We start from the raw sequence: 14,636 nt of genomic DNA, 5'->3' as shown, positions 1-14,636 counted from the left end.
ATATACTACAGCATTCTGACGACAAAAGGACCACTCTCATCGAAAACGGAGCTTTCACAAGCTACAAAATACCAAAAAAAACAAAATACAAGCATCACCCCCAATGGCCAATTTCATAATAAATTGAGTGCGTAGACAATGGATTTTGGGCACGAAACCCAGAGGCCATGCTACATCGCCCTTCACTGCAAAACGGTGACAATCAGTCCTCAATAAGGAGATTACGAGGTTGACTGAAGAGGCAGGAAACTTTTTTTAAAGGAATTTTCTATGACAAACATTTTTTTTCATGCTGCCAGACAAACATTAACATACCCAGAATAAGCCAGGGAATAAATTTTTAATATTGGATGGAGCTGTCCTTAGCATCCCTTTAATGCTGCTGGAAACAGTTCAACCAGATCTCTAAAGCACAAGTTTGCTAATACATGGCCAAAGAAAAAGGCTGTAAGGTACAGACAGTATCCTCAAAAAAAGTGCCAGGATCAGTGCCATAATTCTGTCTTTAAAGCCATTTCGCTGATGTGTGCTCAGGATGTTTCAACAAGAACTAGACCAAGCAACCATACCATGTAATTAGCAAACAAGCATTCCACATTCAAAAATTCACCACAACAGCTTTTCACACACCAAACCCATGCACTTATATTAGAATCTTGATGTGATCCCAGTTGATACGAATTTTTGGATTATACGAATTTGTAAATTGTCCTCGCCAGAGTGCATTGTGTGCGACGGGCAGAAATTCGGATGTTACGAATAACCCGTACGCCCGACTGCTGATGATATGATTGCTGGGCCATGATCACACCCTAGAATACCAAGTACTTCCTGTCCGTACATCGGCGACGCTGTAAGGCACACAGCTGTAAGGAAACCCCATAAGCTGAAAAAACACCTGCATAAAATCATTAGAATTTTGTTCGGTTTAAACGATACACATTTCGCATGATATGAGTGACCTTGTGAGATTCATATGATCGACATTCTACTATATAAGCAAGCATAATTACCAATGCTGCTTAGCAGCTTCGTGTTTACTATAGAGCAAACACTGCTACAGATTAATAAATAATACACCAAAATAAAAGAAAGAAGTAATGCAGACTGGCCAAGATCAATATCAATTAATCTGCAATGCATTTTTTTTTTTTGCGCATCAAAGTGAACCTGCCACTGATGATGACTATAAGGCCCTGCAACTAGTATGTTGAGAATCGGTGAGGCTTGGACTCGTAAACATAGGTTTTATAGATTTCTTACTCATTCACTATAACTGCCTTGCAGGAGTAATGTCTCTAGTGTACATAACAATGAACATCAAAACTCATCAGTAAATGCTACAACAAACTTCCAACGAAATGGAAGAAAAGTGTTTCCAGTAACATAATGCCTTTGACATACCCTTGTCAAAACCAAAGCTGTCCATGTATACAACACAATGTCCTAACATCAATTAACCTAACACAAAATAAATAATGAAACCATGGGCAGTCAGATGAAATCATTATTGCATCATAATGCAAGCATGAACACAACACACTCAGTAAACAGCAACTTTTGATTTTAACTCCCAAGAGTGTGCCGAATGAACACGGTTCTCAGTTCTGGTCGCAAACACAAGGCCACAGAAAAGAGCACATTATATTACTCAAAAGCAAACTGGCAACAAAAAGGAAAAGGTTAGGAATCCTTCTTTTAGCTTAATCCCCTGTTAATTCACACACAATTTCCTTTCTTGCATAAGTAGTTCCTATCAAAAGTCAATGTCATCAGAGCAAGGGTCGAATGTGCATGTGCGAATACTTTCAGTAACACATGAAATGTACATGGCAGGATTTCTACCCCCAACTGGAGCGTCCTTAAGCTCAATGTCATAAGTCTTGGGTTTCTTCTTCTTGGGCGAGTCTCCTTGAGAACTAGGTCGTTTTGTCCCATGCTCTTCAGCGGACTGAAAGACAACAATGCACTGATATCACCTTTCAGCAAATTGAAAGCTTGCAATGAAAGCACCAAAAATGAAAGTTAAGCAGGGAGTTCATAACCTCAGTTTTCACTGCGCCTAGTTAATTTCTTTGCAATAACCTTACCAAACAAGCTGAAGAGTTTAAACACAGCAATGAACACTGCAATTTGATGCACGAAAACACTGAGCAAACACAAGTTGTGACCAAAACAAAAGTGCTCAGAGCAGCTGAAAATGATCATACAGGTTAGGTAATATCGGTTTTCCTAAAGTTCACTGCAGTTGCCGTAGCTCTAGCACAATACTGAACGTTATCTATAGGCTATAATCAAAGTACTACTGGGGACATAAGTGCCCCGGATGCACAAGTGGCCGCAAAAAATGTATTGCTGGCGGTGCTATATTTTTGTACCATTGCATCCATTCCAGCTAGAAGGGGGTGGACATCTGAAAATGTCCCTGGAATGGCTCTTTAATCCTTGGGCTTGAACGCAAAACAATGCACTAGCAGTCCTTAGCTGCTGGTTAAAATCCAAAATGAAATGCAAGTTGACGACACCCCATCAGTGCCTGCATACGCCAGAAAGGGAACCACGTGGTCGACTCATTTTGCGGGCTGCTTCTGACACCAGGACCAAAGGAGACGGAGCAGATGCTTCCACACGAGCACACCTTGGCTGGCGAAATGGACACACCATTCTCGGACCACCGCGTGACTCTGGTGACAGCGATGCATTTGAGCCAGTGGCTGCATGTCCTGGGCACTTCTGTCCCCAGTAGTACACCACGAAATGGTTGACAATGCTGGCTGCCTCACAAGATACACACCTTATGAGTATATTGCAACACATTTTCTCTTCAACTTTATCAGAAGAGTAAGCAGGCTCCTAAGTAAGAGGACTACGAGTTGGGTCCTCTATTCTTGTGTTCAATTCAGTACGAAGTAAAACCTTGTTAATTCACATTTCAAGGGACCAGAAAAAACATCCGAATTATTAAAAAGTCAAATTATCGAATGATTCCAAAGAAAGAGTACAAGATTTTCTCCTGTCTCGTGTGAATACCCCTTTGTATCACAGCGATTTTGTTTGGTGAAAAACTTGGCTATAGTAGTTTCCTATTCTTGTGGTGAAAACTGCACACAACGATGGTTTCTCGCGGTTCCGTCACAAGCTCTACTTTGTGCACACACTGGCAATTAAGCTCGGACAGTGAAATTACATCACTGAACTGTGTCTAGGCCAAGCAACAGGGGCCCTACGATTGTCGTCAGCCAGCCGTTGTGAGCTCGTCGGCGTGCAAGAGCAACGGTGCACCAAGCGGTTCTGCAGACTCAAAGAGAGTTATTTGGATGATCGTTTGCCGTACCGATCGTATCTCGAGATGGCCAACCTTCGGCGGTTAGTGCAAATTAACTATTGCGACACCTGCTGCGTCCGAATTAAGCAGCTGAGCACCATAGATACAGTAAAAGCTTGCCAATTCGAACCTCAAGGGACTGTACAAAAATGTTCAATTTAACGAATGACCCCAGAAAAAACTAACAAGAACCACTTGGATCATCACAGTAAATTTATTTGGTGAAAGACTAGGCAATGACTGCATGCTTTGGGGATAAGAAGGATGCAACAATGACTATTCTTAGCAATGGAGGACCACAGCTACTGCGTCGCACATATCGCAAGTGACAGAGTCGCCTGGGAGTAGGCTTCATCGCACAAACAGTGAACGGCACGTGACGAGCGCAGAGTTTCACCGCACTGGAAGAACGGCAGAACCACTCGGACAGAAACACTAAGCAGCGCCGAAGCTGCGAGCAAAAAAAATGGTGATAGAAAAGACTAGCGAGATGCGCCAATCAGTGTCTGAATGGCACGTGGCTGGGCTTTGTTGGTTGGCTGAAGCGGGCTGGCACGAAGCTCAGAAAAGCGAATACGACTCTATGCAGTGTGACCGTTCTTAGAGACGGGGCCGTCCGTTTGTAGTCAAATTTGCCAGTGCACGCATGTCAAGATGTGCACGAGTGACTCTGCAGCATGGAATTCAGGTTCAAGTAGGGCTATTTGAATGATCCCTAGCCCACCGGTCATGTCTGGACACGGCTTCCCTTCGGTAGCCCATTTGAATTAACTGGTGTGGGACCAGTAGCATCCGAATTATCAAGCGTGTGATGCCGTAGACTTGCATGGGCAATGGCCAGCACCACTCTGGCAGTTCAATCTGGTTTTAAGAATTTATGAGGTTCGAATTAACGAGATTTAACTGTATTCACCAGGACCAGCAGTCCGAATTATCCGGATTTCAAAATGGACAAGGTATTACTACATGAAGAACAGGATGTACTGCGCCACATCTGATACACAGACAAGCATTCTGATTCTGACACTATATGTAGGGGCTGAGTAGCCAGAACCCTTAAATTAAATAATAACACACCAAACAAAACACATCAAGTCTCACCGGTTCTGGTGGCTGCCCCCAACCTTCTTCAGGCTCATCTATTTCTGGTGATATGGGAAGATACAACAGTGCACGTGGGTCTTCACCTTCTTCATCACTGGAAAACGGCAACAGACAAAAACTTACCTACTGGTACTCTGAAAAAGCAGAGCTAACACAGAAGGGTTGAAATGCGGGCCAGTTGGTACATTGTAAAGTGAAAATAACCTCTGCTGGCCTTGCTGGGACTATGTATTTTCTAATAAATTTCAGCTTATAGTCCAGTCGTTGTGGCGTGAACACTCCTTCTCTTGTCCCTTGTCTTCTGTGACTGGTTATTTTCAATTTGCAGAGCTAACATAGCCAACATTCACGGCAACAAAAGCTGTAAAGGCATATTCTATCTTTACATCTCTAGAATTATGACCGATCCAATTTGCACTTTTTAAATATAGGAAGGCTTTGCTCATTGCATAGTTTCAAATCAGTGACATTTGACCATGAATCTAAGACCGTTCTGCCAGCTCAAGTTTTCAATCAGGATGCAAGTTCAACTTGCAGGTATGAAAAAAAAAAACGCAGTAAGTTAAAGGTGCACTGAAGAGGATTCTGAACTTGTCTTTTTGCCGCAGGAACTCGATCTACACGTTCCTAGCATTCTTAGAAACTACAGCTTATTGCCCTGTATGGCCGATTTCCCTAATTAAATCGAATTAACGTCCGGCTCCCGCCATTTTTTTTTTTAATTCTGCCTCGTACGATGGGCGGAGTCGACCAACGCGTGAAGTTCCTTTCAGCCAGCTCCATGGAGGCTTTGCTTTCACTTTATTTTGTTTTTTAGCTTTCCATGAATAAATAGTTTCATTCGCAGATAATATAGCCGCAAAATAAGCCCGCAGAAATAAAAATACGCGTGGACTATTTGCTCCTACGGACTACTACATATTACTCCGCCGATGGCAGAGCGGCAAGCCGCCACGGGACTGGGTGAAAGGCGCTCCACGCGTTGGTCGACTCCGCCCACCGTACGAGGCAGAATTAAAAAAAAAAAGGGCGGGAGCCGGACGTTAATTCGATTTAATTAGGGAAATCGGCCACACAGGGCAATAAGTCGCAGTTTCTAAGAATGCTAGGAACGTGTAGATTGAGTTCCCGCGGCAAAAAGACAAGTTCAGATTCCTCTTCAGTGCACCTTTAAACAACTGCGTCACATTCCTTTTTTTTTTTTAAGTTCTCACCTGCTGCAAAATGCAACTATCGGTTCAACTGTTTCAACGTCAACTTCCGCATCTTCTTCCTCCTTCTCCGTGTGTTGTGGGGGACTTGCATCTTCATCCTCAAGGTCAAACTCACTCTCGCGTTCCTCGTACTCCACATTCTCATCCAGTTCCTTGAAGTCAGGAGCAAACGCACTCCAGTTCTCCTGTTTGTTGAAAAAAAAAAAAAGAAAAAACATGAAAGTGGCAAGACAGCTGCCTCTGTTCAGAATCTGAGCAAGAGCAGAAATTATCACTCATTTTTAAAAATAGTTTCAGTAACTCGACTGAAGAGGAAAGAGGCACTGACCACTTGTGGCTGAGCCCAAATAGACACGACTCCACTAGATATCGATGCTATAATTGGGCGCACAGGATGCCACTGAAAAAAAGAAAAGGAAAAACCATAATAATTATATACACAAGCAAAAAGCCTTAACCTCTTTGTGTTTATGAGATTTACTTTCTCCTCAAAGGGCATTCAATTTACTAAAAACATTCCCGAGAGATAAGCACAACAGTGATCTTTAATTAAGGTACACCCAGACTGGAGGGAACACGAAGCATTATCATCAAAAGGTTTGCAAGGTGAACGAAATACAATAAAGATTCATAGATTACTGGCCACCAATCGCAAAGTTAAACGCAGTCATAAATGTAGATACACTGAATGGTCCTTTCCTCCAGCAGTGTACAAACACACAGCAATGAAAACCTCCTGATAAGCACAACTCTGTTATTTATGTCGGTAGTGTTCCTTGTTACATATGCAAGGCAAAGACGCTTTTTGTATATCAAGAAAAATTGGTTTGTTTCAGTGATGATGCTTAAAGCATCCCGAGGAATTAATTTGTGAAACTGTCGTGCGACACAGAGGTGTTTTAAACTAAATGCATGTTTGAAGCTGCTTTGTTCTGCCTGTTAACTTAGGCAGAATAACTGCAGCAAATTCAGAGCCCTGCAAATGCCCTTTAACAACAACAATAAAAAAAAAAAAAAGATATCAGCAGGATGCACACCTTGCAAACCAAAAAGGAACTCCCTGCCAAAACAGGACTCGCTCCAATTGCTTAGAAATTGCTCTTATTCGAATTTCTACAATTGCTGTGCAAACTGCTCCAAATGCATCCAACAGCATAACTCGTATGCAACATAAAACAGCATTCTTAATTTTGAAAGCTGACTTGCCCTCGGCAGGAAGGCCAAAAGGCACATATTTTCCAGATCACACTTCAACAGTGATGAGCCAATTTTAACGATAAGTCTGCAATCCCAGCAGGTGAGGAAATGTGGAGGAAAAAAAAAACTGTGCACACAGGAGGTGTGAAGAATAACGCCGTGCATGCTAACTATTACGCACTTCGAGAACGTTGAAAACAGTTGTCAAAACTGAATCCTTTTTCCCAATGCAATAGACAAAAGGTAGCATTTTCAACCTCGCTTTCCATCTCAAGTAGTCAGCAAAAAGTTATTTTGTTCAGTACATGCCCAAGTTTTTTGTCTGGCCAAAAAAGACCTACTTCACAGCAACACATCTGCCTTACTGGGCAATGTGTTAATGACAAAAGAGCTAGCAACGCATGTCTTAAAAATTTTCTCTTGCTTCTGTGAATGCCAGTGCTGCTTTCTCAGAGTGCTTACTTCATGGTTTGGTGCAAGACATCAGTTAAACGCACTTGCTTCGCAAGCAGCTGATTGGCATGAATCCAATCAAAGGCAAAACGAGAGACAAGCCATGATTTGCACAAGCTGCATTTTTTAACAAGATTGTTACTGAACGCCTTCCATTCAGTTGCCCCCTACTTTAGCTTTTAATTAATTTGTAGCAGCACCACCGGTCTCGGGCAGCACAGGTGGCAGTGGCCGCCGATGAAGACGACACCAAGAAGCATCCTGGTTGGTCGTGCTGGAGCCTAGCGCAAGTCTGTTCCAGCTGGCTCAAGACAGCGCATCAAACCCTGGCACTGCTGCTAATAAACCTGCCGACATTTCCCTCCTCCCAGCCTCACACTGGTTGACACAACAAATTCAACCAGAGTTCCAGACTTTCATGGTCTAGGAAATCGGATCCCTGGGTCGATCGAGACTTATGCATAGAAACATTAATAAAATGTTTTACACCAAAAGCAAAGCACTTTCGTGTGAAAAAAACATATTTAGAAATATAATTTGGCTAAGTTATGCACACATCCACTGAAGACGTGGCACTTGGAATGGCTAGCTTAACGTGCTCTCAACAAAATAAGAAGGGTGGGCACTTGAAAGCACACATACAAGGACACTGTGATGCAGCTTATGACAAAAACTGTGATTTTGTTTTATCCAAACACAATCCAACCCAGAGAAACATTAAGTTATTTGCCACATACTAACAGACAAATTTCTCGTTTGGTTATTCACCCTCTCCTTCACACTAAGAGCAATACCAGCTACTTCCCTCTTAAGAAATAGACAGCTTCATCAGCAGTACAGCATGCGACCATAGCGTTCGTGATCAGGCTAGGGAAGCTGTGAAGACACGAGCAGAAAACTCTTGACCCCTATGCATAACTAGACACTGTATTTCAACAGGCAGCGAGAATAAGCAACTCAACCACTGCACATATTTCACAAAAGCGCACTGACCACAACGTCGAGCAGCAGTTCCCCTTTTGTACCATGCAGGATCTTGACCAGGTTCCCAATGCTCTTTTCCCAGATGTACAGCGCATGCTGTCTCGCAGAACCAGCACAAATGTACTCCCCATCGCCTGAGAAGCAGCACTTCTTCCACATCGTTCTGAAATGCAAGTGCAAAAATCTCATGCTTTTAATTTTCCAAAGAAGATGTACAACTGACAAACAATAGTGGCAGGTATAAACAGTGTTTCTGGTAACCTGAACCAAAGGCTTAAAAAGAATAAGTTATACTTCTTGTGAGAATGATGCTGCAATGCTATTGTTGGTGGTTTATTTTTAATTACCTAATTAAAATTTGAAGGTGCCCAAAAACTTGTCCGAACTATGTGGAACCTGACTTGAGAGAGCAGGTTTAACACAGCTAACATTGCCGAGACTGGAACGGCAGTTCAAATGTGCACTAGAAGAGTTAAAATTAAGCAAGTTTATTGCAAATTAACGAGATTTCATTGCGGTTAAAGATACCCATTGATGAAATAGCTGAAGATACGCCAGAGAGTAGAAAAAAAATGTTCCAAACCACCAAGGAAAGCCCCATTAAAGAAGGGATTCATCAGAGGAAAAGCGGCTATGCTTCGGTGCTTTCTACACAGAATGAGAAACAGAAAAAGAAATGATGCTGAATAAGCCTTCAAAAACCACTGAGCACACAGCGTACACTCTGCTTAACAGACTAACGATGCATGCTTTTAAATATTCATTATGTCTATGCGTAAGGTGAGAATGCAAACACCAAGGGCACAAGACAAGCTGTCATGGACTTAATTGTCCTTGATCAAAAAGAAATGAAAATGTTGCAAATGCTAACAGTACAAACAAAACTGTTAGTCAAAACATGCTATGCTACAGGACATGAAAAAAAAGATACGAGTACTGGTCTCTACTTTTAGTTTCAAGGAGTAACAAGTGTGCACTCAAAAAGTACACTCAAGGAGTGCACTCGAAATCCTTTTGCTATGGTGTCTTAGTGACCCAAGCCTGAACTCAGTAGACTCTTGTTAATTCAAAATGGCCCGATCTGAACTTCCAGCTTACATGAACCAATACTATGACCTTGTGAACATCAGGGTCTCCTTTATTATTTGAGCTCCGCGTAATTCAACCAAATTTTCAATCCCTTCCCAATTCAAGCTACTGAGAGCCGACTTTAGTACAGCTCTTGAGTTCATCTTTATCAGAAGCAGCAGAAGCAGCTAGATTACATCCACTAATGAAGAAAGGCCTCTTTTAAAGCTCTCAAAGTATCCCATCTCACGCAAGCCACAACCAACCAACCCTCCCAAAAAAGTAGGATCTCATCCCTCCGTGCGACTTTCAGCTGCCCCCAGTTACATTTGCCTTCCCTCGTAATCAACTCTGTTACTCTAACCAACTATCAGTTATCTCTTTGCTCCATTATATGTCTCACCCAAGTTCATTTTTCCTTCATAACTTCTGCTGTGATACTGTCAACTCTGCTCGTTCTCTAAACCACCTTGCTCTCTTTCTCAGTCTACTAAGGCTACCCACCACCCCCCATTTTCCACTCCATAGCTTGCTGCAGTCTTTCATGAGCCTCAGAATTTTAGCCTCACAGACGTGGTCTTGAATTTACCAAAATATTATTTTGTTTCCAGTTTTTCATGTCTCTATAGCCACGAAAGTCATTTAAATACGGGAAAATAAAGCAAGACGAAAGTGTTGCTTTCAAGGGGGTGCTAGGCACTGACAGTAGCACATAGTACGAGCATTTCAAACCAACAAAAAGCTACAAAAAAAAACACCATTCAGCCAGAGAGAAAAAGCCTGGCAAACCACAGTACACAAAGCCTCAAAGGCTTCAGAAAAAATTCTTCGACAAATATTTTCAGCAGGACTGCACTCACTTGTTCACCAAGTCCTGTAATTTCTGCAATGGGTCAGGTTCCCCATCCCGACCAAAGGACATCACTTCGCTTGCACTGTAGACTCGAATTATCCGATCGGCCGTATTCACCAAGAAACAGCTGCACAGAATCAGACCACCTATTACTACACGTTCCCTATGCAGGGACTAACAAGAAAAACAAAACAGCAGTGAACAACTTCCAAGGAAAAGAAAGCAAAAAAGCTGCAACATACTCGCCCCGCCTAGCGAATTCAATTGACTTGATTGCTGTAGTGTTTGATGTTCCAGTGGTGACTCGAAATGATGCCTTCATAGCAAGGTCCGGGACTGATACAACCAGTATCTGAAATAGAAAGCTCTAATGCTCAAAATCCATCTTACCTCTAAACAGGGAATGATGTTTTATAACAACAAAGTATCTTTAGGCTGGATACTATTGCAAAGAAATACTGCTACAACTGAGTATGCCAAAACAACGAGGATGTTTAAGTAGCCTGTTGCAGCGGGCAATAATGGCACTGAGGCACATGGCTATGGTGTAGACTACGGCATTTTGCAAATACAGGCGATCCCAGATATATCCAATCATTGCTTATATCAGAACTGTCTGAATATCTCCTTGAAAATCTCACGCAAAAGTAAGCAGTGTTGTTCACGTTTATAGAACTCCCGTTCAGTGGAACTATCAAAACATTGAACTGTGCGCCACACCCCTGCAAATGGTGCTTCTCCTAATGGCACTCCCGCAATCAATTTCCGCGCATGGAGTCGGGTCGGCTGTGCGGCTGTGGACACCTGCTGGCAACACTAGCGCTGTGAAACTGTGTGACGAGGTGAACGTGGGGTGTGCTTGAGGGTGGCCTTCAGCCTGGCACACTTATTTACAACACGACACTGCTGTCGAGCAGAAAAGCCAGCGTTCAATGTACCGATTGTCATGCGGTGAAGCCAGCCTAGCCGACCGAAAGCTTGAGCAAGCTCTCCCATGGCCAGCTTCGCAGCTGAAGGCGATGCAGAGATCAACTCTACGCTAAATTTGAGATACTGCTGCACTCATAGCGTACTAGTAAAAGAATTAGGCCTGATAAGATTGGAGGTTCCTCCCAAAGAATCGTCCGCTACAACTTCAATGCAAAGTGAGCTAAGCCAAGCAGCACCCAGCGAGCGGCATGCTGGCAGCATGCCGCAAGCAGCATGTCGCTGCAGGAAGCGTGCCGCTAGCATGGGTGTACCATATTCACGTTTATGGGTTACAGAATAAAGATATCTGTTGCCATGTTTTATGTGTCGAATTATTGATACATCGAATTATTTCACGATCCCCTTCACGATCGGTATATAAAAAAAACACTCACAAATGCCTTCCATCCTGCTCTCATTGTCCCTTTATGTGATAATTATTTATTTTGAGTTATCACATTTCATGTTAGATGTTATCACATTTTTATTTTCTTTCTTTCCTTATTCAATACTGCAAACCTTATACAGGTCCAAGCAGGGTGGGTAAAATGGCAAACAAAACATTAATAACAAAGTTAGTAAACATGAAAGTGTTACATTTTGTTAATGTCCTGAGGAAGTACCACATTTGCACATATACAATGCGGCTACGAGTTTAATTTCATGAGAAAACAGAAGTTTTGCGTGAACACAGCATCATTTTCCACAACCTCAGGGTCGTTCAGGAGGCAATAGTTAAAACATGCAACACAGCCGTGGTGCGGCGGTATCGCTGATGAAGTGCCACCATGCCCCCATTTCTTGCTGCCGCTCCCTTTGCTTCATGCTGCCGTGCTGCGAATGTTCGCCCTTTTCTTCCTTTTCCTACTCTTCACTGCATTTTTACTATCCTTCTTTTCTCAGTGACTCGCGCCTCCTCCTTTCTGCATTCATAGCTGGCTTTACTTTTTTTTTCGTGTGAGCAGCACGCGCTTTGCCTCACAACTGACTGAAACGGCCTTCCCCACCAAGTCGCAGCCATCACCTGTCCAACAAGATTCTACCAAGGCATAACACAGCTGATGTTATGCTGAACCTCATGTTATACCCATAGCCCCACCCCTTATGTAATACCCCCGAAAAGGGGCCTTTAAAGGTGCACTGAAGAGGAATCTGAACTTGTCTTTTTGCCGCGGGAACTCGATCTACACGTTCCGAGCTTTCTTAGAAACTGCGATTTACTGCCCTGTGTGGCCGATTTCCCCAATTAAATCGAATTAACGTCCGGCTCCCGCCTTTTTTTTTTTAATTCTGCCTCGAACGGTGGGCGGAGTCGACCGACGCGTGGAGCACCTTTCACCCAGTCCCGTGGCAGCTTGCCGCTCTGCCATCGGCGGAGCAATACGTAGTAGTCCGTAGTAGCAAATAGTCTGCGCGTATTTTTATTTCTTCAGGCTTATTTTGCGGCTATATTAGCTTCGATTGAAACTATTTATTTATGGAAACCTAAAAAACAAAATAAAGCGAAAGCAAAGCCTCCACGGGACTGGGTGAAAGGCGCTCCACGCGTTGGTCGACTCCGCCCACCTTACGAGGCAGAATTAAAAAAAAAAGGCGGGAGCCGGACGTTAATTCGTTTTAATTAGGGAAATCGGCCACACAGGGCAATAAGTCACTGTTTCTAAGAATGCTAGGAACGTGTGGATCGAGTTCCCGCGGCAAAAAGACATGTTCAGAATCCTCTTCAGTGCACCTTTAAGGAAAATAAACTGAACTGATAGGCCCCAAGGGCTTTAAGAAGTTGGCTTCTCCTCACAGCTTATGAGCTTAATGGTGAAGCTATCTCAAAAAAAAAAAAAAAAAACACAATTTTTTAGTCTTTGGTACGCATTTACCTCCGAATGTTGGCCTCGTGCGGGCCGCATTGTCATCATTCGGCGGGAGGCACATAGCCACAGCCAGATGTTCTTTACTATAGCCTTTTTTTTTTAAATCTTTACTATAACCGAAAAAAATATACAGCTTATGGGAGGTGAAATGGGACCGCAGTTTCGCTTAACTATACCCAAGTTTTTACTATATCCGAGTTTACTGCAGTGTGGTTATATATACTGAAAACCTAATCACCATAAAAGACTTAATACGAACTTGATGCCCAATGGTGCCCCATAAGGAAGTGTCTCTAATTTCATACACAAAGCAACTGTTTTTGCAGCCAGTATAAGGCCAGTGAAGAAACAGTAAATCTACTCTTTTACCTTTCCTTTTGCATTCCCTGTGTAGATGTGGCCTCCTCTTCGGTCAAATGAAGCAACAATGTTCAAATCTGACTGAAAATTAAAAGAAAGAAGTAAGACACACCATCAGGAACTTGGCTTCGGTTTTTTTTAAAGGGCCACTGACCAGGGTCCGGACATTTTTGAAAAACAAGCCCACTGCATAGATGAGACATCGAAGATAACCTCAGCAAAATACTAGAGCCATGCGCGCCCCGAAAAGCTGCGAAAATTCAAATCAAAGCTCGCTCGTTCTTTCCTTCAACAAAAATGTCCCCGCCCCACTACTCTGAACCCCGTTGACGTCATGGGAGTTACTTTCTCTAAAGGCATTCCATTGATGCATCGTTCTGACTGACGGGAGAAGGTTGGGCGTAGCCTTATCGTCGCTTCGTCTGCACAACGCTTTCCGCAGCGCCTTCCGTTTTGGCACATGCCTACAAACCCGCATGAAGGAACAACAAAAAAAAAAAAACTGCGGAGGGAGCATACGGCGACAGCCTTGAAACCCTAGCCATAAAAAGTAAAAAATAGTAAAACTGAGTGAGCCGGTTCGACCCCCCCCCGCCGTGATCACGTCACGAGATGCTCTGCGTGCGCGCTCCCTTCTGTTTTTTTCCTTCCATGCAAGCTCCCCAAAAGAAAGTTTTAATTACTTGTGCAGTAGAGCCTTTCCCTCGCTCGCCCACTTGACCGCTCCACACACACACCGCTTATCCTGCGTGCATCTTGCCTACGCCTTGACTCCGATGAACGACATGAGCTTAGGAGCGGAGAAAAGGCACAAACACACAGAACACAAACACACATGGAGAAAAGCAAACGGGCGGTTGCCAGTTCTGCGCTTCGCCGCGTGTTTCGAACAAAACCGACTTCTGCCCCTCCGGTAGTGAAATGATGGGGAGGCCTAAAAAAAAAATGAAAAGGTGGCTCGCTAACTGGGGATGACAAACAGATGTATGAAAAGATGCGCTCGCTAACAATTTTATGTGGCCGAGCCGATCACGCCTCTCGATCGTTTAGTGTGCGGAGAAAATGCAACGACGCTGTTTTGTCGGTGGGTGCGCACGCAGCGACTGGAGTCAAACCACGATCCGGCACAGATTTCCAGGAGATTATGAGTTGAGTCGTGTCTGGCTCAAACGCATCGGCCTTTCTGACACAACAGTAAAAAATATGGTGGTTTCCGGAAGACACTTCGCGCCGGACGACTA

The 14,636-nt window shown here is 43.4% G+C and overlaps 1 protein-coding gene across 2 annotated transcripts in view; it reads right to left on the bottom strand.

The window, feature by feature from the left end:
• Positions 1 to 14,636, bottom strand: part of Rbbp5 (retinoblastoma binding protein 5) — a 28,251-nt gene that overhangs the window by 8,074 nt on the left and 5,541 nt on the right. Inside the window, exons 6-13 of one of the 2 annotated variants that reach the window (XM_089549610.1) lie at positions 13,405 to 13,476; positions 10,441 to 10,550; positions 10,206 to 10,325; positions 8,287 to 8,440; positions 5,972 to 6,043; positions 5,644 to 5,828; positions 4,427 to 4,523; positions 1,846 to 1,951 (exon numbers count right to left, since the gene is read on the bottom strand). In XM_089549610.1, coding sequence (XP_089405736.1) covers positions 1,846 to 1,951; positions 4,427 to 4,523; positions 5,644 to 5,828; positions 5,972 to 6,043; positions 8,287 to 8,440; positions 10,206 to 10,325; positions 10,441 to 10,550; positions 13,405 to 13,476 — 916 coding nt within the window. The remainder of the gene's footprint in view (positions 1 to 1,845; positions 1,952 to 4,426; positions 4,524 to 5,643; positions 5,829 to 5,971; positions 6,044 to 8,286; positions 8,441 to 10,205; positions 10,326 to 10,440; positions 10,551 to 13,404; positions 13,477 to 14,636) is intronic. The other variant, XR_016283648.1, reaches the window with a different exon arrangement.

This window comes from Amblyomma mixtum, chromosome 6 (assembly GCF_055824585.1).
Source record: "Amblyomma mixtum isolate Tamu chromosome 6, ASM5582458v1, whole genome shotgun sequence".
NCBI lineage: Eukaryota > Metazoa > Arthropoda > Arachnida > Ixodida > Ixodidae > Amblyomma > Amblyomma mixtum.
The sequence above is the reverse complement of the archived record's forward strand: the minus strand, read 5'-3'. Positions and strand labels throughout refer to the sequence as shown.